Here is a 26,807-nt window from a genome sequence, read left to right as displayed (position 1 = left end):
GCTCGTCGCTGGAACATTCGGGTTCAGGTAACAATAACGGGGGTATGGGGGGCAGCTGCAAACACCTTTTTAAGGTGAAAAATAGAATGCATTAGGATGAAAAACCTTGAGAATTTACAAGTCCTTTAAACAGCTACATAACACGTGTACCTTGATAAACGTATAGTACCATGTTTGACATCTGTCCACACACTGGTTACCCAGCAATTAACATTGGAAACTGACAGCCATGTCAGAACACCACCATGGAACTGAGCAACACAGAGTTGCATGGGGTCTCTTCTAAATGGATGTCAGTATTAGGCATTCATCACTGCTGTAATCGCAAGACACTGGCGACAGGAAGAAGCACCATCGCTGGCTGAATGGGCTTGGGAAATGGATAAAACTGACCATTTGGAACACATGGTTGTGTGGGAGGAGAATAAAACCAAATCCCACAAGCTTGTGGACAGTGGTTCCATTTCAAATAGGTTTCGGAGTTTGACCCATTCATCTCTTCGAAAGTGTGAAACCTTGGTCGCACCAGAACCTCCAATTGCCCCCCCCCCCCTCTTTTTATTCTCTCTCTCTCTTCTTCTCCCCCTTCTACTTTCTCACTTTCCTTTCCTATCTTCTCCTTTCTAATTTTCTCCTTATGTCCTCACTAAAAGCTTGACCATATTATGTATCATCTACAAGACCATATTTTACCTTATGTAGGTTGGGCCGGTAGGCCCCATATTTTTTCAAATAACCTTTCCTGTTCAGTTGACAGGGTATCTGACATTGTTTATTTGCTATAAACCACCTGAAAAGATTTTAATACTATACCTTCTATACATGCTTCGCTAATGTAACATTATCTTTCAATTTGTATCACACTCTGTGTGTCATAATTCAGATGTCAACATATGAGCATACTTGTTTTATTATGATCGGTCTCGGTTTTATAGGCATAGATTGTAAACATTTTGCTAATAAGACTTGATTAAACATAAATGTAAAATAAAAAAAATAAAAAAAAAAGGTTGTCAGTTTCCAGTGCTGTTGGACAACTGGAGCCCCAGCAGGCATCAAACAAGGTGCTATGCACCTTCATCAAGGTTAAAAAACTACAAGAATATAAATTTGTAGATGAAGATGTAGATTAGAGCACCGAGTAACACTCTTACCCTGCATCTGTCCTATTGTGAGGTCTTTATCCAGTCTGTCAACTCCTAAACAAACGGGAAAAACAAGATAGATGAACACAAACCATCTGAAGGTACTGCTTACTGAACAAACAGATAATGAAGAGTGGACCATACAATGCATAGTGTTGGGGTGGCTTACCTGCCAGGAGGAGCTGTTTAGGGATTGGACAGCTGAGGAAGAGGTTGGAGAGCCCCCGGAACCAGCCGTCCCAGTATTTCTCAGTTTTGGACAGCTCAATTCTCCAGGTATAAGGACGCTCTTTCTTGGTCTAAAACGTCAAAGTTTTAGAAAACGTAAGCAATATGGAAGCTGAAACTTTACATGCTCTATACACACACACATTGATAACGGACACTGGCCATGGACATTATATGACAGTTTGGCAGGCAGAGATATACAACTTTGCTATGGTTGAATCAGGTTGCTCAGTGTTGTTTAAAACAAGTACATTCAAATTTGATGACCGTTCATGTTCAGCCCATGAAGAGGAGTAGGGGAGGTACAATGCACATCTCCAATGCTGGCCAATAAGGAGAGAAAAACAACAGAAACCTGTCTGGTTGCCATTACCTCACTTAAACCTCAAAAGGGGGGTGTCTGTGACCTGGAGACACTACATTGACACTAAATTTACAAGATCAGAAGGCAATAATCTAAAGTCTTTGGGACAATTAACTACATTATACAACATGTGGGATAGCGGTTCCTCACATTAGCCCAAAGTATTATCCAAAGGGAATATTTAAAAGGGGGCATCAGCCTTCAGATCCCCAGTGCCACCATCTTGGCTGTGACTTCCTGCTGCCACCTCCCCACTGCATTTGCGCAAGATATGCTGCATTTTCAGACTGGTCCATGCAGCCTCCTGGGACATGTGGGATTTCTGCATGTCTCACCTAACCAAGAAATGCAGAAGTGGGAGCAGGTACCTGTCTGAAAAAGGTACCCACGCACAGGAACGCGGGGGGGGGGGGGGGGTTGTCTGGTTGAGAGTTGAGGAAAGCTTAACAGGAATTTCACTTTTAAGTGAAGTTCTGCTATAACCACTTGCCTAATACTGGGCACTTTTACTCCCTTCCTGCCCAGGGCAAATTTTCAGCTTTAACCGCTGTCGCACTTTGAATAACAATTGCGCGGTCATGCAACATTGTACCCATATGACATTTTTTTATCATATTTTTCACACAGATAGAGCTTTCTTTTGGTGGTATTTAATCACCACTGGGTTTTTTATTTTTTGCTAAACAAACAAAAAAAAGACTGAAAATTTTATAAAATTTAGTAAACAGGTACTTTTTCTCCTTCACTGAGGTGGCACTGATGGGCACTCGATTATCAGTATAGATGTCCATTTCCCACAAGCCGGTTATCAGCTCTCTCCTCACTCTGTCAGTGCGAGGAAAGGAATGCGAATGAACTGCCTAAGGGCTCTTTCACACAGGCGGACCGTTCAGATCCGCCTGTCCGTTTTTTTGGCGGATCTGAACAGTCCCCCCATGCATCCCTATGGGGCATCGGATGTCAGCGGAGACATGTCCGCTGACATCCGATCCGTCAAATCTGGACGGATGGAAACCCTATTTTCCATCGGTCCAGTGGATCGGATCGCATGGGATCGGATGAGAACGGACCGACAGTCCGTTCCCATCCGATTTCCCCCATAGAGATGCATGGGGAACTGACAGCTGTGTCTCCGCACACAGTGCGAAGACACAGCTGTCATCCTCCTGCTCAGCGGGGGATCGGCAGATCGATCCCCCGCTGAGAAAAACAGAGTCCGTCCGACGGACGGAGTGTGTGAGAGGGGCCTTAGGTTTACCTTCACATCGTGATCAGCTTTCATTGTAAACAGCTGATCACATGGTAAAGGACAGCTGTAATTGTTTCTTTACCCTGATCTGTGATCAGCTGTGTCCCAAGGACGCAGCTAACACAAAGCGCAGGGCGCACAGGTGCGCAATCGCGAGAGGACATCCATGGACGCCCTCCTGGCAATAACAATAAATATAGGGGTTCCCCCACGCTATGGACCACATTAAAGGATATATAAACAAATAAAATTAAGAATGTAAATAAAGGGAATAAAGAAGGCTGCTGCCCTCACTAAAACCACCACCGAATGGTGGGGTCCTAGTTGAGAAAGTGTTTGAATACAAGTGAGAAATGGCGCTGCCTGTGCTTAAAAATAAATGTCCACCCTCTGTGTCTATATGAATGGGTTTGGGGAATAACCCACTAAACCCTAGGTGGTAAAAGGAGGTGTAAATTGGTATGAAGTGTTACATAAATACCACAAAATAAGCAGTAAATTACTTAACAGTGCATACTAGTGAATAATGCTTATACAGTGCATTGCAAAAGTATTCGGCCCCCTTGAACTTTGACCTTTTGCCACATTTCAGGCTTCAAACATAAAGATATAAAACTATAATTTTTTTTGAAGAATCAACAAGTGGGACACAATCATGAAGTGGAACGAAATTTATTGGATATTTCAAACTTTTTTAACAAATAAAAAACTGAAAAATTGGGCGTGCAAAATTATTCAGCCCCTTTACTTTCAGTGCAGCAAACTCTCTCCAGAGGTTCAGTGAGGATCTCTGAATGATCCAATGTTGACCTAAATGACTAATGATGATAAATAGAATCCACCTATGTGTAATCAAGTCTCCGTATAAATGCACCTGCACTGTGATAGTCTCAGAGGTCCGTTTAAAGCGCAGAGAGCATCATGAAGAACAAGGAACACACCAGGCAGGTCCGAGATACTGTTGTGGAGAAGTTTAAAGCCGGATTTGGATACAAAAAGATTTCCCAAGCTTTAAACATCCCAAGGAGCACTGTGCAAGCGATAATATTGAAATGGAATGAGTATCAGACCACTGCAAATCTACGAAGACCTGGCCGTCCCTCTAAACTTTCAGCTCATACAAGGAGAAGACTGATCAGAGATGCAGCCAAGAGGCTCATGATCACTCTGAATGAACTGCAGAGATCTACAGCTGAGGTGGGAGACTCTGTCCATAGGACAACAATCAGTCGTATACTGCACAAATCTGGCCTTTATGGAAGAGTGGCAAGAAGAAAGCCATTTCTTAAAGATATCCATAAAAAGTGTTGTTTAAAGTTTGCCACAAGCCACCTGGGAGACACCAAACATGTGGAAGAAGGGGCTCTGGTCAGATGAAACCAAAATGGAACACACCATCCCCACTGTCAAACATGGTGGTGGCAGCATCATGGTTTGGGCCTGATTTTCTTCAGCAGGGACAGGGAAGATGGTTAGAATTGATGGGAAGATGGATGGAGCCAAATACAGGACCATTCTGGAAGAAACCCTGATGGAGTCTGCAAAAGACCTGAGACTGGGACGGAGATTTGTCTTCCAACAAGACAATGATCCAAAACATAAAGCAAAAATCTACAATGGAATGGTTCACAAATAAACATATCCAGGTGTTAGAATGGCCAAGTCAAAGTCCAGACCTGAATCCAATCGAGAATCTGTGGAAATAACTGAAAACTGTTGTTCACAAACACTCTCCATCCAACCTCACTGAGCTCGAGCTGTTTTGCAAGGAGGAATGGGAAAAAATTTAAGTCTCTCGATGTGCAAAACTGATGGAGACATACCCCAAGCGACTTACAGCTGTAATCGCAGCAAAAGGTGGCGCTACAAAGTATTAACTTAAGGGGGCTGAATAATTTTGCACGCCCAATTTTTCAGTTTTTTATTTGTTAAAAAAGATTGAAATATCCAATAAATTTCGTTCCACTTCATGATTGTGTCCCACTTGTGGATTCTTCAAAAATAAATTACAGTGTTATATCTTTATGTTTGAAGCCTGAAATGTGGCAAAAGGTCAAAAAGTTCAAGGGGGCCGAATACTTTCGCAATGCACTATATCAACTAAATTATAGTGCTTTCAATGTTATAGTGCATACAAAACCTTGTTGAAAGGTGCTGCAGTGCTAAATACAGAGCAAAACAGTGCAATAATGCAAAAGTGCTTATGTGCAACAAAGGTGCAATCAATTAGCAAGAAAGTGCAAGATGCCGCCAGTCTTTTCCTTAAGCCCAATCTTTTATGTGTCCACAGGAGGGCTTATGCCCAGGGGCCCCTCTTCCTGCTTAAGGGCACCCATCCACCACACACGGACTATTACAGGCAGCACGGCCCATATATCAGGGTCAGAGGGACCCCTGGGCATAAGCCCTCCTATGGACACATATAAAGATTGGGCTTAAGGAAAAGACTGCCGGCATCTTGCACTTTGTTGCTAATTGATTGCACCTTTGTTGCACATAAGCACTTTTGCATTATCGCACTGTTTTGCACTGTATTTAGCACTGCAGCACCTTTCAACAAAGTTTTGTATGCACTAGAATAAGGGAAGCACTATAATTTTGTTGATATAAGCATTATTCACTAGTATGCACTGTTAAGTAATTTACTGCTTATTTTGTGGTATTTATGCTAAGTGAAGGTGTCAGCGCTGCTGCATATAGTGTCTATAAATAAATAAATAAATAAATAAAACAAACCCTCATCTAATACCATATATAATCCAAAGTGCTCAGTGCAAACTGTGCAAAATACATAAAGTGACAATGAGTCCTTTAGCTTATTAATATGACTGTCCTCCAAATACCAAATCCAATGTATGAAGTTCTTAAATGCAAAAGGTGCTGGTAAAGTGCTTCAGTGCTCTACTCCAAAAAATGTTGCTCGTGCTCCCCTTCAAAATTTCCTACTCACCAGAACACTATGTAGTATAAGCCTGTGTATAAATATCCACTTGCAGTTAAAACAATGAAAAACAGCTAGCTGCGGCACGGTGGTTCCTGCTTCCTGCAGCGTGCGTTCCTCCGGCCGGATAGGACGGCGTACACTCTGCCTTGCTAGTCTAATAGCAAGGCAGAGCGTACGAGTTCATATCCGACCGGTGGAACGCACGCTGCAGGAAGCAGGAACCACTGTGCCGCAGCTAGCTGTTTTTCATTGTTTTAACTGTAAGTGGATATTTCTTTATTAAAGCGGAGTTCCACCCTCGGAAAGATTTTTTTTAATAAAAATACCCCCGGGACAGTCAGGGCTAGTGCATTCCCCAATGGCTAGCCTCTGTACTGTCCCGGGTCGCACTTACCTTTTAGAAGAAATACTTACCTTGAAAATGTCTTGTCCAGCCCTGCCATCTCAGGTGTGGGCAGCTGAAGCCAGCGCGTCCTCTTCTGTGTCCTCTTTGTCCCAGAATGCCCTGCTAGTCATGTCCGGTGCAGGCACGTCATTTCTGCACAGCTTCTGGGCATGCCCAGCAGCTGTTTAGCAGTGAATGACGTGCCTGCACCGGAACTGACGAGCGGGGACGGTGTAAGCGCATTGATTCCTGGGAGCGATGACGCTCAGCTCCCAGGAATCAATGCAAGCAGGAAGTGATGGCGCGGGCCACGGCCGAAGAGAGAGGAAGTAGTAAGGTGAGTATATTTTCTTCTAAAACAAGGTAAGTAAAGAAAAAAAAATCGTGATTATCCATTTATTTTTCAGGTGACACAGATCAAGCAGATGGGGCAAAGTGACTTTTAAGGGTGGAACTCCACTTTAATAAAAGTTATTTGGCATACTTCACCATGGCGGGCTTTTTTTCTGCATGGTACTGAGGAGGAACCTGGCCAGCATCTTACGTGTAACAGCAGTTTGTTCACCAACACGAGAATAGCGCTTGGGAAACATATCTGGATGCAAGCCTGTCTTGGAGAAGATACAGCAACCTCACACAGATACACAGGCTAATAATACATAGTGTTCTGGCGAGTAGGAAATTTGAACGCAGCTTGCAGTATAGAATGAACAGCACACTGTAAATCTACAGCATAGAGTTTAAACTAGATCTTTCTGCAGTGCAAAATGTACAGCACAGTGCATAGATTGGACAATGTGCTGTACATTCTTTACTGAACACTGCTCCAAAGTGGAGCAGCAAGCAGTATATATTGTACAGCACAGTGTAATGAGGAAACAGTGTGTAGTGTAAAGAATGGAGGGGCTTTGTACCTGGCTGGGCACAGAGACTTTGGTAGGATACATATATCTTCATCTCCACTCCCGATCTATGCGGTTGATTTACTAAAGGCAAGTAGATTTGCTTTTACTAAAGGCAAAGTGTAGTTTCTCCAGAGCCTAATCAATGAGGTAAAGCTCCACTTTGTGAAGAATACCCAAAAGGGTGCAAGGAAAAAAAAAATAAATAAAAACAACATTTTTGCTTTTGCACATGAATCAAAAAATTCCCATAATCAAATAGGCCGTCATCCCTAATTGTATATTGAAAAGAAAAAAGTAGCGAGATTGGACTTTAGTGCCGGTTCACATTTGTGCGATGCGGGAACGCTGCGAATATGCAGCGTGAGCCCGCATCGCATCCTCACCTCTGGCAGTTCACACTACCATATGTGATACGCAGGGGGTGTCAATTAAAAGTTACCGACACCCCCAGTTGCGATCGTACATCGTAGTGCGATCTGCAAGTTTGCACAGAATCGGATCGCACTAGTTTGAACCACTATGCGATCCGATTCTGCTGCGGATAAAAAAAAAGCCTCATGTGAGAGTTTAGTGCGGATGCGGTGCAAATTCAGCCATACAAAGTGTAAGGCTGAAATTTGCACCGCACAGAGATCGCATGTAATTTAGGAGCAGTGGGCTCCGAATTACATGCGATCTCCGCGATCGCACTAATGTGAACCGGGGCTTAAGGGCCATTAAAGGAGGGGTGCTGACAATATGTATAAAACAATCTAAATTTATTGAATCCACAAAGGTAAAATCCAGATAAAGACAACACATAGTGAAACATATATGTGTAGTGCGAATTAAAAGGTCCAAAATATGCAAATGAGGTCTTCAAAGCAACGCGTTTCGCCACAAGCTTCTTCAGGGATATATGGACCCTACATTGCGTATCTACAGAAATAAACATACATATATGCGTCATTGAAAATACATTCCAAATATTTATTAGGTGTTGCTACAATGAGGGACGGGTGGACACAGACCTGATCGGTATGCACAAGCAAGGGAAATTCCTCTCTGGGGCAGGCGCCGAGACCACATATTAAAGGGATTCTCTATATAGATCTAACAATAACCAAATCAGTATGTGTATATAGAATTTCCCTTGCTTTTGCAGCCAATCAGGTCTGTGTCCACCCGTCCCTCATTGTAGAAACATAAAATATTTGGAATGTATTTTCAATGACACATATATGTATGTATATTTCTGTAGATATGCAATGTAGGATCCATATTGCCCGGAAGAAGCTTGAGGGGAAACGTGTTGGCTTTGAAGACCACATTTGCATATTTTGGACCTTTTAATTCACACTACACATATATGTTTCACCATGCTTTTTCTTATCTTGGATATCTGGATTATACCTATGTAGATTCAATACATTTATATTTTTGATACATATGATTGTCAGCACTCCTCCATTAATGGCCCTTAAAGCAGAGTTCCAGCCTCAAAATCAACTTTGGCCCATCCGCTTGTTCTAAATAACCTGAAAAAGAATTGGATTATCACAATTTTTTTTTTTTTTTTTGGTTTACTTACCTTGTTTTTAAAGAAAATATACTTACCTTCCTTCCACTTTCTCCCTCTGCGGCCGCGGCCTGCGCCGTCACTTCCTCCTTGCATTGACTCCTGGGAGATGAGAGTCATCTCTCCCAGGAGTCAATGCACCTGCACCGTCCCTGCTTGTCACTTCCGGTGCAGGCGCGTTATTCACTGCTGAACAGCTTCTGGGCATGCCCAGAAGCTGTGCAGGGATGACGCGCCTGCACCGGAAGTGACGAGCAGGGCCAGTGCAGGGCATTCTGGGACTCCTACGTCACCGAAGAGGACGCTCTGGCTTCAGCTGCCCACACCTGAGATGGCAGCGCTGGACAAGACATTTTCAAGGTAATTATTTCTTCTAAAAGGTAAGTGAAACCGGGGACAGATCAGAGGCTATCATTGCTTAAATGCACTAGCCCTGACTGTCCCGCTTTAAAGTCCAATCTCGCTACTTTTTTCTTTTCAATTTGCTTGCACATGATTGGATGATAGAAGTCTTTTGCAAAGTGCACACAGTCCATTTGTCTTTAGTAAATCGACCCCTAGATCTTTTACTTTTCTGCTGCCGAGACAGGTGCATATCTTGACTACCTCATAGCCCTGGAACCAAGAACCCAACTACTCATACTCCTCTTTGGTTTAGATGCTGTGTGAACCATTGCCATCAGCGCCTGATTTACAATCTTCTCACCAGTATCACTCAGGCATTCCCCTACCCACTACGGTCAAAACCGTGAGGAAGAAATTCATACTTCTATCTACCTCAGTATCATCCTCCTTCTTCCTCTTTATAATGGACTGTCCTCCATTTTCTTCCTCATCCTCCCCCTCCTCCTCTTCTTCTTCTTCGATGATACCTTCTACTATAGCTTTGGGTCCCTCAGGACTTGAGTCTTCTTCACATCTATGGAGCAGGGAGAGGTTCTCCAAATAAATAAAATTCAGTTAACTACAGGGCTCCAGACAGTTGTTTCAGCTCAATACTCACTGCTTGACTTGTCCAGCCATGGAGACCCGGGCCGAGTCCGGATTCCGGATCTGACCGCTCTTCACACTACGGAAAGCAGAAGGATGAATATTCTAAAGATTTTTGTTTAATGCCATCTATACAGGCATAAAATGCGCTGATCAAAATGTTTATGTATTTCGGAATTCCCTTCATTTCGAGTAGGAATTTGCATTTCTTTTGTAACATTGCTAGAACTGAAGCTACTAGTAATCACTGACCTCCATTCTATAGCATTCTCTAGCGATTTGAAGGTTTTGGGGCGGCTGCGGAGGAAGTTCTGCATACTATTTAGTGCATCCATGGCTGTGCCTGGAAAAAGAGTGTGAAGTAGAAAAAAAAAGCAAGTTATTAAATTGAGCTGCACGTTTCTGCTAATTAACAGCTGAAGTTGTAGAATGCATGCATAATGCACCAATCAGAAATTAGTTTACTGCAGCCAGTTATTTCAAATCTGATTTTTTTTATAGGTTGCTTTGGGTACAGGATTTACCACGTTCCTGTTTGCACTTTGTTATTGAATAAGCCTGTTGGTGTCCTCCCACCTCCAGTCCTCTGGAAGGAAATCCTGCAGAGCCCAAGTGAAGTATGCCAAAGCAGGATGCGACAAACAATGCAATGCACCTTTCTGCACCTGAGGCACCTCAAGGGCCGTGCTAAGGGATAGGCAGAAGAGGTAACAGCCATGGCTGCTTCAGCAGGAAGGGGACACAAAAAGAGCTGGAAATGCAACCAAGGTCATCTTTTCACACAGGCACACCTGGGGAATCGCATGTGGACAGGAGGGGGTGATCATTGCAGCGTGTAGAGAAAATGATCTTCTGTGTGACTCTCATTGCAGCAGATGAAATCCAGGAGAGTCACAAAAGATCGGTTCAAGTAATTTTCCCCACTCGCCACAATGATCACCCCCTACAGCTCACATGCGATTCCTCCAATGCCCCTGGTACTGATTCCTCACTCTGTGCATTCATAACTAAAGCATACTAAACTATGTTTAGTATGCTTCAGTTTATGAACTAACAGGAGCTTCCATCTTTACTCCCCGCCAATAGCATTTTTTTGTAGCAAAAAAAAAAATCAGACTAAAATTTCTAATTGGACTATGTAGCATAATTTAGCCCCACACACTGTTTGCCGCAGATCACCATCTCCCTGATAGGGGCCCCAGTGTATTACTGAGCCCAGGACCCCATGATGCTATTAAGATGTCACTGAATGCAACCTTTGCTTTTAAAGTAGTTCACACCTCACAGGGAAGAGGAAAGGGTAGTGGAGAAGGGGTTGCATTTTTTCTTTTTGCTTTGGGTGATAAAGAACCTTGTCCTGACAAAGGGACCAACACAATTATTTTAAAATATCTGCTTTGTGTGCACATCTCCAGACAGAGGGGCTCTGCATAAGATGTTCTAACTTCTAACAAAGAAAACCTGAACATCTGAAGGACACTATTCTCGTCAATAAAAATAGAAGACCAAGGACCCAGCGTATCACAACCACAGATTTAGGCAAAGTATATAAAGGGTCGCTCCTCCCGATGACATCAGAGTGACGAAACATGTAGGGCGGTACCTAGAGTCATTGCGCAACCTCCAGTTTCGTGGAGCGCAGGGCGTCCTGGACTTTCCTCTCTCATATTGACCACTTGGAGGATGTCTCTATACCAGAACACAGGAGGGGGAGCATAAGAAGAATGGAGAGGAGTAACACCAATCCATATACATATACACAGCGAGAAACCCCTGTTGTAAGGGCTAGGAAATCTGGTGAGTGAGCTACCAGGTGGGGGACACGAGTGAAGACACTGGGATCACTGCGTGATTTTGACATATATCTTTAAATAGGTATACCACTCAAGGCACCACATCGGTGGCACTTAAAAGGAGCAACAAGCTTGTGAGTGGAATTTATGTACACAGTGCACCATTTTTATTCACAGGACATTACTATCGTTTTTAGCACATTTTATGCATTTTCTGCACAACTTATGAGTTTTTTCACCATTGTATGAATCTATTAATAATCTGTGCTTACCAATTAATTATATTCATATTCACTTATGTGTACTGCACTGGCACTTTTTGCATCACTAAACATTTGCACAGATAAATTGGTTTGCTAATTTGCACATATTTTATGATTTTTCTTAAGGCGATGTATATATTTGGGTGACATTTGTATTTATGCATTTTTCATGTATTTTTGATAGATCTCTCTAAAATATATATATATATATATATATATATATATATATATATATATATATATATATATCTCGCTCTCTTTCTATCTCTCTCTCTCTCTTTCTATCTCTCTCTCTCTTTCTATCTCTCTCTCTCTTTCTATCTCTCTCTCTCTCTTTCTATCTCTCTCTCTTTCTATCTCTCTCTTTCTTTCTTTCTATCTCTCTCTCTTTCCATCTGCCATTTCTTTACAGACAGCACATTGCTGTAAGTAGGGAGTGTCTAGGAAGGTCAGTCATGCCTGCTACGACACCACACCATAATGAATCCAGACACAGACAGGTAACTAGCATAAGCAGCTCTCATATTTCACGTACAACAGGTATACCTTCAGCAGCTGTACAATTTAGAGGAGAAATGATTTAGCCAAGTGAGAAGCCATTAGTGGCAAAACACTGAGCTTTCATCAACAAAAGCAGCTCAACTTTCTTCACCTGTCAATAAAAAGGGAACACTGCTCTGGCTTGAATACCAAATTAAAGTGGAAATTCACTCAAAAAAATATCTTTCCTCATTCCTCCCCCTCCCTCCTAACCACTTTAAGACCGGAGGATTTGGCTCCTCAATGACCAGGCCCTATTTTGCGATTCGGCACTGCATGAATTTAACGGACAATTGCGCGGTCATGCAACACTGTACCTTAACGAAATTGATGTCTCTTTTTTCCCCAAAAATAGAGCTTTCTTTTGGTGGCATTTGATCACCTGTGTGATTTTTATTTTTTGCACTATTAACAAAAAAAGAGCGACAATTTTGAAAAAAAAAAATATATATTTTTTTTACATTCTTTTATTTGAATTTCTCAAAAAAAAAAAAAAACTGAATTTTTGTAAAATCTTACCGTAAAATTCCTTTCTCTGAGTCCTCCCACAGTCGCTGCCCACTCATTTAGTCTTCAACAATGGGGTATTGACTTCATATCCATAGGAGCAAGCTAGGCATAAGACTTGTTAAAAAACAAAGTGATCTACAAAGACACGCCTATGGGGCTGTCCCACTGGTCCAATACCCCCTGCTATCAGCATTCCCAACTCAGTTTGGTAGCAAGCAGTAAAGTCCACAAGAACCCCAATAGAGGGGCGGTGGGGGCGACTGTCGGAGGACTCAGAGAAAGGTATTTTACGGTAAGATTTTACAAAAATTCAGTTTTCTCTTACGTCCTCCGACAGTCGCCGCCCACTCATTCAGTCTTCACCAATGGGGATGTCCCAAAGAAGTGTAGACATGAGGGGTGGGAAACGTCATAAAGGCAACGCAGTACCCACGTCAAAGAAAGGAACCTTACTTGAACAGCAAGGTAATCCTCTGGGCAACAGAAAGCTCAACAGGAGCAACAACCCAGGAAGCAAATAACCAAAGGGGGAGAAAACAACCCCCAACAGACAGGTACAGGCAACGACCTGACCCCATCAAGGTACTGCCGCACACAGAACCTTGCGGCCAAAGGAAGCATCCGCCGATGCCAGAACATCAAGCTTGTAGAGCTTTGAAAAGGTGTGCACTGACGACCAAGTTGCAGCCTTGCACACAAGGGCCACCGAAGGCTGATGCCGAAAGGCCCAGGATGCACTCACCGCTCTGGTAGAGTGCGCCTTGACAGGGAAGGGCAGCACCCTTTCCTTAATCGAATAGGCCTGTACAATCGTCTGTCTGATCCATTTTAAAATGGTCGCCACAGACGCAGCCATACCCTTCCGAGGTCCCTCAGGAAGGACAAAAAGAGAATCCGACTTCCGAAAGGATTCAGTGGAGGACAGGTAAACCCTGATCGCCCTAACATCCAGGGAATGCAATGCAAACTGCCTAGGATGCTGAGGATTCGCACAAAGCGAAGGCAAAACAATGTCCTCATTAAGGTGAAAATCAGAAACCACCTTTGGAAGGAAGGACTGGTTGGGTCGCAAGACCACCTTATCCCCATGAACCACCAGGTAAGGGGAGCGGCAAGACAAAGCTGCCAATTCCGACACTCTGCGTGCTGAAGTGATCGCTACTAAAAAAGCAACCGTTTTTGACAGCAGAGGCAAAGAAATTTCCCTGATGTTTTCAAAAGGAGGACGTTGTAAAACGGACAGAACTAAGTTCAAGTCCCAAGGAGGTAGAGGCTCCCTCCGAGGAGGGGCCAAGTGACGCACACCCTGAATAAAGGTGCGAATCAAAGAGTTAGACACCAAGGGGCGCTGAAAAAGGACGGCCAGAGCAGACAGCTGGCCCATAATCGTGGTCAACGCCAGGCGCCGATCCACACAAGTTTGCAAGAAGGCCAACACCCTCGCCACCGAGTAGGCATGAGGAGAGAAGCCCCTGGATTCACACCAGGCAAAATAAGCCTTCCAAGTACGGTAATAGATCTTACCTGACGAGGCTTTCCTCGCCTTGAGCAAAGTAGGAATGACCTCAGAGGAGAGACCCCTGTCTCTCAGGACCCAGCTTTCAACAGCCATGCCGTTAAAGCCAGCGACTGTAAAGCAGAATGGAAGATCGGTCCCTGCGACAGTAGATCGTCTCGTAACGGTAGCCGCCATGGAGGCTCGACGGCCAGTTGAACGATGTCCGTGTACCAGGACCAGCGTGGCCAGTCCGGGGCCACCAGAATCACCAACCTCGGTTCCGAGACTAACCTGCGCAGGAACCTGGACAACAACTGAATCGGGGGAAAGGCATAAATCAGACGATACCGGTGCCAAGGCACCACCAGCGCATCCAATGCGTCTGCCAGAGGATCGCGTGTTCTTGCCACGAACCTTCCCACCTTGTTGTTTAGCCGGGACATGAACAGATCCACATCCGGGGATCCCCATTTCGCACACAGCATTTGAAACACCTCCGGGTGCAGGGACCATTGCCCCTGGTCCAGGGTCTGGCGGCTCAGATAATTCGGCCTGCCAGTTCTCCACACCCGGAATGTGAACTGCCGAAATCGCCGGGACGTGAGTCTCGGCCCAAGACAGAATACTGGTCACCTCCTGGGCCGCCCTGGCACTCCTGGTGCCCCTTGGTGATTGATGTAAGCCACCGCAGTGGCATTGTCCGTCTGCACCCGCACAGGACAGCCCTGAAGACGATCCGACCAATGGAGCAGGCACAGCCTGATCGCTCTCAATTCCAAGATGTTTATCGGTAGGGATGATTCCTCCACCGACCAAGTGCCCTGGGCAGACAGGTTGCCCAGGACGCCACCCCAGCCCAACAGGCTGGCATCCGTGGTAATCACTGTCCCCAGCAACGGCCGGAAGGATTTTCCCTCCGCTACGGCCGGGGACTGGAGCCACCACAGAAGATCCATTCTGGTTTGAAGAGGAGCCACCACAGAAGATCCATTCTGGTTTGAAGAGGAGCCACCACAGAAGATCCATTCTGGTTTGATGATTTAGAGACACCTTCAGGTCCAAGGACTGAGGTAGTCTGTCCCACCTGGCCAGTATCTTCGCCTGGAGAGACCGCGTGTGAAACTGTGCAAACGGTATCGCCTCAAAGGCTGACACCATTAATCCCAGGGACCGCATACAGGTCCTGAATGACGAGAATTCGCTGTCCCTGAGGGACCTGGCCTAGCTCTGCAGGGTCCGGAACTTGTCCTCCGGCAGAAAAACCTTCGCTTGGGCGGAGTCCAAGACCATTCCCAAATATGGGAGACGAACCGAAGGAGACAAGGTCGACTTCTGGACGTTGATGCTCCATCCGAACTCCTGGAGCGTCTGAACCGTAGTGGACAGATCGCGCAGCAGGTTTTGACTGGCACTCCACCTTAACAGGAGATCGTCCAGATATCCTAAGACAGCAATGCCCTGTGCCAGTAAGAGGCCCAGAACAGGAGCCAACACTTTGGTAAACACCCTTGCCGAAGCGAGACCGAAAGGCAACGCTACGAACTGATAGTGTTCCTCAGCGATAGCGAATCGGAGGTACCTCTGAAGACCCTCGAATATGGGGATGTGTAATTATGCATCCTTTAGGTCAATAGAAGCCAGGAAGTCTCCCAGACTCAGGGAGGCCACCACCGAGCGGAGTGATTCCATGCGGAATTTTTGAACGCGCACGAAGCGGTTCAGAGCTTTCAAGTCCAGAATCGGACATACCTTGCCCTCCTTTCTGGGCACAGTGAACAGATTCAAGTAAAAACCCCCGAAATATGTCCCGATGAGGCACCGGGACGATCATCCCCTGGGCGAGTAGATCCTGAACCGTCCCTATGAAGATATTGCAGCCGATCTGGGGTCAAGTGAAGATTTGAGGGAAAGAACCTGTCCGCTGGTCGCGAAAGGAATTCGATCTTGTAACCTGATCGAATGATTTCCTGAACCCACCTGTCCGGAATTCGGAGCAGCCAAGGTTGTAGGAAACCGCGCAGACGTCCCCCCATCCCTGAAACGGGTGAGGGCGCCCCTTCAGGCAGTGGCGACTGGGCAGCAGTACCAGCCTGGGCGGTTTTTTGCTTGTCAGCCCAGGGCCTTCTCTGGCCACCCTGGCCCTTGAAAGGTTTTCCCTTGTCCTGCGCCTTGAAGGCATGAAAGGACCCCTGATTTGGTTTAAAGGAGGGGCCCCGCTTACCGTGGAAGAACTTACCCCTAGGATTCTCGGGCAACAGAGTGCTCTTGCCCCCAGTGACACCTTTAACCAATTCATCCAGGGATTCCCCAAAAAGACGAGACCCAGCATAAGGGATGTCAGACACCGTCTTCCTGGAAGTCTGGTCCAGCTTTTTAACCAAATCAAGCGGCAAGTAAGCACTGCGACACTAGATAAGCGCGCAGCCAACAGGGCCTTGTTCAAGGCCGCATCGCACAAATACATGACCCCTTGATAAATCTGGTCCACCATCTCCAAGGTAGTAGGGGGGGCAGAATCAGCCACGAGGGTGCGTCTGAGCACTTTGCTCCAATCCGCCACGGCTTGAGCCACCATGACAGAGTGAATGTCGGGCAAGAGATTCCAGCCTCCTATCTGTAGGGTCCCTAAACACCGGAGAATCCTTGGTGGGTACCAGAGTGGCCCTGTTCAATCTGGCCACAGTGTGATCCACTTTGGGAGCCACAGACCAGCGCGAATCCGTAGGAGACGCAAAGGGGTAGAGGAGTTGAAACTTCTTTGGCACCACAAAAGTGTGCTTCAAGTTACGCCATTGATCATTCACAGTTTCGTGGAACTCAGCGGGGCAAGGAAATACCTGCGCCGCCTTACGGGATCTGTGGGTACCAAAAGAGGACCGTTTTCCCGGAGGATTGGGCTCATCCTCTAAACGTAGTGTTTTAACGGCAATGATCAGCGCATCCACAGCTGCGCAGTCCTCGGCCGTCCCAGGGGGGAATCGTCCTCCCCCGCATCCTCCGCCTCCCCCTCAGACTGAGCGAGACCCCTCAAGGGGAACACTATCTACGGCAACCATGTCAAATTCAGAATCAGAAGAAAGAGAGACCCTAGGCCTTTTTCTAGTAACCCGTTCCGACATCAAAAGATCCACCTTGGACGCTAAAGTCGCAAGTGCAGCAGTCAGAGCAGGCAGCGCAGAAGATTCAGAGGAACCTGAATCATCCACCAAGGCTGGGGGAAATTTGCTGTCCTGAGACTCTATAATAATAAAAAACTTTTTTTTTTTTCCAAGGTACTGGCCCTTTAAGCGCACCGCGATCCCCTGCAGTACACCGCTATGAAGGATTCTGCAAGCAGACCCCCAAACAGGAATAAGCTGACAGCCAGAAGGTATTCCCACAAAAAAACAGCAAGACAGACCCCACAAGTGTTACCACACGCCTGCCGATCTTCTTTGTACCGAACAAGGAAATGATGTCACCGCAGGAGGCTGAACTAGGACTTCAGACTAAGGAAACATGGTTGCCCATAGAAAGTAATGGGAGGCTTCGGGAAAATGGCCGCCGACATGTGCTCAGAAGAAACACAGTGCCACACACAAGATGGTGCCGTAAGGCGCCAAAACACATTACACACATCGCTGTAGAAGCGCCCACAGTGAAGCCAGCATGCTGCCCACACCTAAAATGGCAGACCGGCGGTTTTTAACCGAGCAGCGGTCGCCACACGTGTCTGTACCTCCACAAACACCAGAAGTGTCACATAGGAGAGGGACCCCCACAAAAACACCCCCACATAGCGAGCTAGATGTGTTAGAGCCCCGCAGGGACCGGGAGAAAGGGAGCCCCAAAAACGCACAGACATTAGGGGATACCACAGACACACAGGACTGCCAGCCCCAGACAGAGGCCCCACACAGAATGTACTTACCGTAGCTGATGGCATGGGGTGCCTCACATCGATAGGAAACCTCCCACCCCAGATGGCGGGGGTGCCGTCAGCCTAAAACGCAGGACGCTAGCAACGCACGGAACCGTGGGTGAGACGTCCAGGCGAGGTGGCCACCTCGCGGGCTTTCATCCCTGAGGACAGGGACAGGTTGTTTGCGAGGCCAGGGAGCGTACGCATAGCCTGCTAAAGGCTCGATGGCGGGCTGGGATTCCATAAGGCCCTCTGTCCTGGGATACCAGGACGACCAGTGCGACTCCCAGCTCCGCAACGCCATCGTCATCCGAATATCCAACTAACTAAACGCTGACAAATAAACAGCTAGTAGTGCACAGAAAAACACATTTGCAGAAAATAAAATCAAAAAATAGAAGAAGGCTGAGACAGTAGCCCCAGCACAGGGAAGCCTATCTTACTCCTTAACTAGGCAGAAGACAAACTGAGTTGGGAATGCTGATAGCAGGGGGGTATTGGACCAGTGGGACAGCCCCATAGGTGTGTCTATGTAGATCACTTTGTTTTTTAACAAGTCTTAAGCCTAGCTTGCTCCTATGGATATGAAGTCAATACCCCATTGGTGAAGACTGAATGAGTGGGCAGCGACTGTCGGAGGACGTAAGAGAAAAAAAAAAAAAAAAAAAAATAAAAAATTTAACATTTTAGGCTAATTTGTTTTCTGCTACATATTTTTGGTAAAAAAAAAAAAAAAAAAAAAAAATGCAATAAGCGTATTTTGATTCATTTACTAACTACGGGAAAGATTTATGTCATTTTTATTGTTTTTTTTTTTTTTTTTTACTAGTAATGACGGCAATCTGCGATTTTTTGCGACTGCGACATTGCGGCGGACAGATCGGACCCCTAACTGACATTTTTTACACTTTTGGGGGTACCAGTGACATTACTACAGTAATCAGTGCTAAAAATATGCACTGTCACTGTAAAAATGACACTGGCAGGGAAGGGGTTAACAGTATTGGTGATCAAGGGGTTAAATGTGACCCTAGTGGTGGGATTCTAACTGTGGGGGGGCGTGGCTTGTGAAGTCATCACAGAGACATGCGATCATATTTTTCAGGATCACATTACATCTGTGATCACTTCAGGGAGAAGTACGGACGGCTGTGTTTAAATCATCGGCGGGAGATCGCGAATGGCCGGCGGCCATCGCAGCCGCCTGTCACACGCACTAGCTTTCCAGCTGATCAGCGGGGGCGGGAGCGCGCCTCTGGCGGCTTGTGATCATCCCCTAGCTCCTCCCAGGCGAGCGCCGTACATGTACGGGACTTTGCCTGTGAGAGCCAGACTGCCGCCATACATCTGCGGTGGCTGGGGCTAAAGTAGTTAAAGAACTGGGTGGTGTTTCCCTTAAAAAAAACAAAAATAGTGACTATGGGCCCTGGCTTTTGAGGGGCTCTTATCTTTGGGAGGTGTGTGCCTGGAGGACCTTTAAAGTAGTTTTACTTAGAATTCAAGTCCCTGTCTCCCCGAAACAAACAGACTCTTGAGGACCCGGATACAGATTTGGGGCCTCTGTGCCCAAACCAGCATCAACAGCTTCAACCCCCCTCCTAGACTCAGAGATGCTAAGCAGAAAATTATAATCATCTCAAAACAACCAGATGCTGCTGTCAATCAAACTCCACGAGGAGAGAGAGAAAAGAGAGAAGAAGAGAGAGAGAGAGAAGAGAGAGAGAGAGAGAGAGAGAAGAGAGAGAGAGAGAAAAAGAGAGAGAGAGAGAGAGAGAAAAGAGAGAGAGAGAGAGAGAGAGAAAAAGAGAGAGAGGAGAGAGAGAGAGAAGAGAGAGAGAGAGAGAGAGAGAGAAAAGAGAGAGAGAGAGAAAGAAAAAGAGAGAGAGGAGAGAGAGAGAGAGAAAAGAGAGAGAGAGAGAGAGAGAAAAAGAAAAAGAGAGAGAGAAAGAGAAAGAGAAAGAAAAAGAGAAAGAAAAAGAGAAAGAAAAAGAAAAAGAAAAAGAAAAAGAAAAAGAAAAGAAAAAGAAAAAGAAAAAGAAAAAGAAAAAGAAAAAGAAAAGAGAAAGAGAAAGAGAAAGAGAAAGAGAAAGAGAAAGAGAAAGAGAAAGAGAAAGAGAAAGAGAAAGAGAAAGAGAAGAGAGAGAGAGAGAGAGAGAGAGAGAGAGAGAGAGAGAGAGAGAGAGAGAGAGAGAGAGAGAGAGAGAGAGAGAGAGAGAGAGAGAGAGAGAGAGAGACAGACAAGGGACCGAACTGCAGCTCGGTGTCTGAATGGACTCGTGGAGCTGCAGCTTGGCTCAGGTGCCCCTGTAGCAAGCTGCTTGCTGTGGGGGAAATTAGCAAAAGGGAGGGGCCAGGAGCTGAGAAGTGGGACCTGAGAAGAGGAGGATCCGGGCTGCCCTGTGCAAAACCAACTGCACAGAGGAGGGAAGTATAACATGCTTGTTATTTTAATAGGGGGAAAAAAAGACGAGACTTTACAATCACTTTAAGGTGTTATGCGTTTACTTTTATAATGTGTACCTGTGTTTGCCTATCCTGTCTAGGTGTTATGTGTCTTTCTCCCATTGTGTCTTTCCTAGAGATGAATTTCCATTGTTAATTGAGTCACCTATTGTTTCGGTCTGTTCCCACAAGATGTGATTAGTCTTCTATTAATTTTACCTCGTTACCAAAACTATTGTGGGATTTTTACCCCAATGTGTAATATTTGTTTTTATTGTTCATGTGGGGACTGCCTCTATTTCTCAAGTGTATAAAAACCTGCATTTCTGTTCCATAAAATGATTCCTTTATTTTTTGCCTCAAAGTCTTGTCTGTGTATGATGCTTAGGGGAAAAGGGCTGGTATTAGCCATCGGTCTGCTGGAGGGGTTTGGATGGCACCCAGTTGGGGGCCCAGTTGTCCGTCACACTCACCTTCTACAACATCGATCATACAGAGTCCCAGCAAACTTGGCACGTGATTAGCAGCTGCAGCGTGCACTGCGATTGCACCACCCATGCTGTGGCCAATCAGCATAATAGGAGGGGGCAGATCCCCATATAAGGCTTCCACCACATTCCCGATGTCCCTGTTCAAACGCAATGACGAATCAACAATAAAGAATTGTTAAGTATCTCAGAAAACGAAAAAATACAAATGCATCACATATCATATAAATGTTACTTAGGCAAAGCTTTAAGCCCAACTCCGTGTAAAACAAAAAAAAACAAACTTGCAGTTGGGCCCACCTGCACTGCAAGGGTTAAATACTTGTTAAATCTAGGGGGTTGCAAAAGAGGCCTCCATTTCCAGCAGGTTCTTCTTCACTCTGAAGCTCCCGCCTGTGGGTGGAGCCTTGGTGTCATTATGAACAGTGCAGGGCTATCAACCCTGTATTGTATGCGGTGGGGAGGAGTGTGCAACCACAGCCAAGAGCTGCTTCCAGGGGAGGTTGAGGTGGACCACATAACATGGACCAATGGAGCCTATTGGAGAGGGAAGTGAAGAAAGGAATAAAGCCTAGTCTACAAATACCAAGACAAAATTAGTATTTAACCCTTGAAGTGTGGAAGGGCCCACTGCAACAATAACTTTTCTTTTTGTTTTGCCTGGAGTTGGTCTTTAATCCTTACTAAACGCCATTTTCTTTTTATTTTGCGCACACATTAAAATGCACATTTGCACAAAAAAAAAAAACAACACTGTAAACTCAAAACATTAAATATTTTATGACACACTGTAGAAAATAATGAAATAATGGCAGTCGTAGTTTTTTTGTAGTTCAACGATACTGCACTACTATCAAATAATTATATATATATATATATATATATATATATATAGTAAAGAAAAAAATACACTCAAGTTATTTTAAATGCACACAAACACAAAATAATCCCCAACTTTCGGTAAAATCTAAAATAGGGCATTACGTCAAGTCAAAATTATACCAAATAGGCTAAGCCTCGTAATTGCGTGCGTCTGCGAAGCAATGAAAAACAACAAAAACCAAAATGTCCATAGATGGCGCTTTAAAAGTCTTTACAGGTAATCATGTTAACAGTAAACCGTGGATAAGGAGTAAAAATGATTGCTCTTACTCTGGTGTGCGAGGTGATACCGAATGTGCTTTGTAATTGTGGTTTTTGTATGTGTGCACACCCAATCTGAGTTCATGTGTCCATGTAGGTGGATGCAGGGGGATTTTCAGACAGGCGGCCCTGATCATGTGAAAGGGGCCTAAGGCTGCTTTTACACTGATGCGTTGCGGTTTACCCGCACTGCGGGTGCAGCGCAGTGCACGTGTGGCTTTCCTGCGGGTTAACTGTGCTTTGCCATTGAATTCTATCATATCTTGCAGGTGTGGTGCACTTTCGCATTCAGTTTTGGTGCGCTTTCAGAAAGCACACCAAAACCGCAGATAACAGAAGTCTATGGCTCAATGTAGGTAGCGCGCAGGTGTACTGCACTGCACCTGCGGATCAGTTTGAAAGCAGCCCAGAATAACCAGTGCAGAACTAGAACAGATATGCCCATTTCTTTGCAATTTTAATAAAAAACACTGAATCTTTACTTCGGGAATCACGACACCGGTATCGCCAGCTGTTGCTGTCCCTGGCAGAGATCATTTGGCATCACTCAGCCTGTGACAGGAGCCAGCACTATGCGGAAAGCATTGGCTCTGCTTTCTACTGCAGCCCCATACTTCCTCTTCCGCCGGCTTTATTCTGAACACTGATGCTCTGGGATGGCGGGTCAGGAATCCATGATCTGGGCTTACCAACACGCCATCACAGAGCAAGAGGTCGTGGACCACATTAGAGAGCTCCAGCGGTTGGGCACCCCTGTATTAGACCCTTAAAAGTAGAACTATAGGCAATTTCATTTTGGATAGAGCCAAGGAGGGTTACATAACCCCCGTCAGATTTTTTTTTTTTTTTCACCATCTGTGTCCCATTCAGGAGATTTCGCTTCTCTTTCTGTCCCATAACCTAACAGGAAGTGAGAGGAAATCCCTGCAAAGGGAATTTCTTGGGGACCCCAAGGTCACCAGAACTAGTGCCCCCGATTGGAAGATTTCCCCTCTATTACTCTTCTGGGGACAACCCAAAATTTAGGGGTTTTATTTTATTTTAACTTTTAATGATAACGTTAAACAGGACAAATAAAGAGGGTGAATCTTTTTAATGGGGGCACAGACAGCAATATAAACTGACAGGGGTTCCAATCTCTCTCCACTCTATCCAGAACCCCCAAAAAAGTTTTGCTTTTAGTTATACTTTAACATCACCTCCGCACCCTGCAAAAGTCAACCGAACATAGGTTTTTCTTTACCACGTGGACGTGATCAGGTGGCTTTACAGCGGCCCAAACTACATAGCCACCGGCTAGAAGTTTGTTTATATGCCAGCGTTGCCACCACAATAGTTACAGAGGTATCAGAAAAAGGGCTACAGGCCCACTAAAGTTAAAAATATTAGATTTTGGTAACCGTATAGGGTTATTGCCTGTAGCTCTAATAATCAATATACAAATTCCTTTTTTTATTTACAGGCCTTAAAGTGACACTAATCCCAAGTAAAATAAAAAAAAGAATATATATATATATATATATATATATATATATATATATATATATATATATATATATATATATATATATATACACACTGTATATATATTTATTTCAATACCTTTATTGTTATCTATGTGGGTTCCATCTAATATCAGTTTTGAAAAGCACATCCTCAATATCAATAACCTGCAACTTCCTTTATAGGAGTGGTTACTTTACCTTTACGTGGTTCCACAATGTGAGGTAACATAACCACCCTCCTCTGCTCACTCTCAATATTGGATGGTTTCACCAAGTAGGAAGTAAGGCCCCTTTCACTCCAGTGGAGCAATCGGATCCACCTGTCAGTTTTTCAGACCCTCCAGTCTCCTCTATGGAGCGTTTGACTCCCACCGACATCCAATCTGATCCTATCTGCTAAAAAACAGACTGATGTTGACCTATTCCTCAACAGTCTGGCAGATCGGATGGAAGTCTGGTGTAAATGGACAGGCAGACCGTTTACAACCGACCACCTACAGAGGAGAACAGGCTGTTTCTGTGTCCGGTCTGCATAAGTGGATCAGACATGGACCAGCCATACGCCTACTTCATGGGCATTAGCGGACAGATTCACCGCTGAGCAGGCGGTCTACAACGGAGCCTACCCCATGTGAAAGGGGCCTAAGGTAAAATCTTTAACAGACAAACACTGTTATTAAAGTAATGGTGGTGGTGGTGGGAGGGTTTAAAACCCCAGCCACCTTTTTATTGCTGTGCCCCATTTGCTCCCCCGCAATTCCTGCCTGGTGAAACCAAGGTTGTCCAGACGGTAGGTGAATGGAAATGGTTAACAGGACCCCAAAAAGCAGTAAAAATCTGACTAGGGTTCTAAGCCTTCCTCCCACGGTATCCAAAACTAGAAAACAAACTTAGGAGTACACTTTAATCCCTCATTACTTACTAGAAAATATCTGTGAAATGGGCCTCGTGATTTTGCTCTGACTAAAGCTGAACACCGGGCACAAAAAACATAATTTAAATATAAATCCACTTTGTGCGCAATACCTTTGCAAACCCTGATGTTCCCTTGTGAAAGTAGCAGTGACATTCTCACTGTACTGTACATGGCCTGTACAGAGAGCAGTGCTGTGAAAGGGGCCCAGTAGGCCTCACCTACTACAGGCTGCCTGCAGAAAACAACAGGAGTGGGCGAGACAAGACCAGTCACCCTGCACAAGGAGAGAGAGCAGCAGTGACTGGTCTTTATTACAACAGAAGAAAAGTTTCACATTGGATTCTGTACAAATCTGGAAGAAAATACACAAGGCACACCAGGTGCTTTTTGCATTATTTGCTTATGCTGGAGTTCAGCTTTAACAAAGGTTCGAAGATGGGGGCCTGTGTGCTGCCACATCCCCTATCTATGGTCAGCTTCACTGTAGGGTGAAATATGTGAGCTACAGATCCCAGTGGGCATTCCTTCAATGCATGTCAGAGACCAACAATATACTTTCCAGGAGCATTTGACAACCTGAACGACATCAGTGTTTTACCTTCCAACACAAATCTCTAAAGACACAAGAAGGGAAAAAAACAAATAGAATTGGAGGAAAAATGGCCGTTGTCCTCAGCAGCCAACATAGTACAACCGTGTATTATAGAGGAACCTGGACACCTACTTCGCCATGGTTTCAGCAGAAAGGTCTTCTGGGTTCCGAACTTTTGTTTCGCCTGCAGAGAGAGAATAAAATAAATGAGTGAACGCATTTGTCATTTCCCAAATCCCATAGTATGTAAAGCACTACTGTACGGGGTCAGTTGTGGTTCATCATGAAGAGATGCATCTATGGACCGCTAGTCACAATTGAAAGAAAAGCCTCATTCACACAGGCAAGTCAGCCATGATGTGCAACCATCTGGCAAACCATCAGGAAGACCCCGCTACTTGTTGGACCACATACGGGTTCTTTTGGTTTAGGAGCATGTTGTTGTACTGTTGTGCATACTCCTCTTTGTGATGGTTTTTATGTACTTTTATACGAATACATTTTGTATGTATGTATTTACACTGTTAAGGATTGTATGTTTTTTTATGAGATTAACTAGTGGATGCCTATAAAGTCCCACTATCTGAACACCAACAGTTATGCCTGGCATTTCTTTATACAAGCTTCCCGTCTGCGGCTGTCTGCACACACCTGGGCTCCCAGCTGGAGTTTTCTGCAAGATACGTGTTGGACCACAGTGGATTTAGCCATGTGAATGAGGCCTTAGTCTACCAAAAGCTGATATTCGTGTTCCTGGTAGGTGCCAGCGTTCAACCACCCGCTGGTTTAAATTAATGGCCACATTTTGCCCTATCTTATTACTATTATGGTACGTTTTCCCTGGCATTCCTATAAACTTTAGTATAATATAGTATAAAGAAACAATTCAGTCTGTCTTCTAGTCTTCTGTTTCATGCCTTGCTGGCAGACAGCATAGCCAGGTCTGCTACAGCTACTGCAGATACAGAAGGACTCCACACCCACCCCCAGCTTGCTGAATGGACAATAAAGGAAAATCCGCATCCTGATGAGGTCATCACCTGCTCTTTCCTTTGGTCATCGTTTTTCAGAGTGACTGGATTCTGCTGCTGGCCCTGCCTCTCCCAAAGGTTGCTGTGCAAGGGATTAAAGTATGTTCTGCATTCAAATTATACTCCGTGATTCTTTTTGGAAAATGTGTGTAAAAATAATTGCCTGGAACGCAGAGTAAACATTTGGTCCCCATGTGGTATAAAAGTTTCTGAAACTAAACCAGGGAGGATAGGCAACCCCATCACTCCAACTGTGGTGAAACTATAAATCTCATCAGGCCTCTGGGAAACATGTCTGTGGTTGCAGTTCCACAACAATTCGAGTGCCTACCCCTAGACCAGCCTTTTTTTAACCAGTATGCCCAGGCACCCTGGGTTCCTTCAGGTTTCTTCATGGGGTGCCTTGGCAAAATGCCT

General features: G+C 45.0%; 1 protein-coding gene across 1 annotated transcript in view; it reads right to left on the bottom strand.

The window, feature by feature from the left end:
* Positions 1 to 25,556, bottom strand: part of PPME1 (protein phosphatase methylesterase 1) — a 38,084-nt gene extending 12,528 nt beyond the window's left edge. Inside the window, exons 1-7 of the mRNA XM_082245965.1 lie at positions 25,492 to 25,556; positions 21,189 to 21,343; positions 10,021 to 10,111; positions 9,782 to 9,847; positions 9,556 to 9,697; positions 1,315 to 1,444; positions 1,155 to 1,199 (exon numbers count right to left, since the gene is read on the bottom strand). Coding sequence (XP_082102091.1) covers positions 1,155 to 1,199; positions 1,315 to 1,444; positions 9,556 to 9,697; positions 9,782 to 9,847; positions 10,021 to 10,111; positions 21,189 to 21,343; positions 25,492 to 25,499 — 637 coding nt within the window. The 5' untranslated portion in view covers positions 25,500 to 25,556. The remainder of the gene's footprint in view (positions 1 to 1,154; positions 1,200 to 1,314; positions 1,445 to 9,555; positions 9,698 to 9,781; positions 9,848 to 10,020; positions 10,112 to 21,188; positions 21,344 to 25,491) is intronic.
* Positions 25,557 to 26,807: the final 1,251 nt, after the last annotated feature.

This window comes from Pelophylax lessonae (genome assembly GCF_965119305.1).
Source record: "Pelophylax lessonae genome assembly, chromosome: 2".
Taxonomy (NCBI): Eukaryota; Metazoa; Chordata; class Amphibia; order Anura; family Ranidae; genus Pelophylax; species Pelophylax lessonae.
The sequence above is the reverse complement of the archived record's forward strand: the minus strand, read 5'-3'. Positions and strand labels throughout refer to the sequence as shown.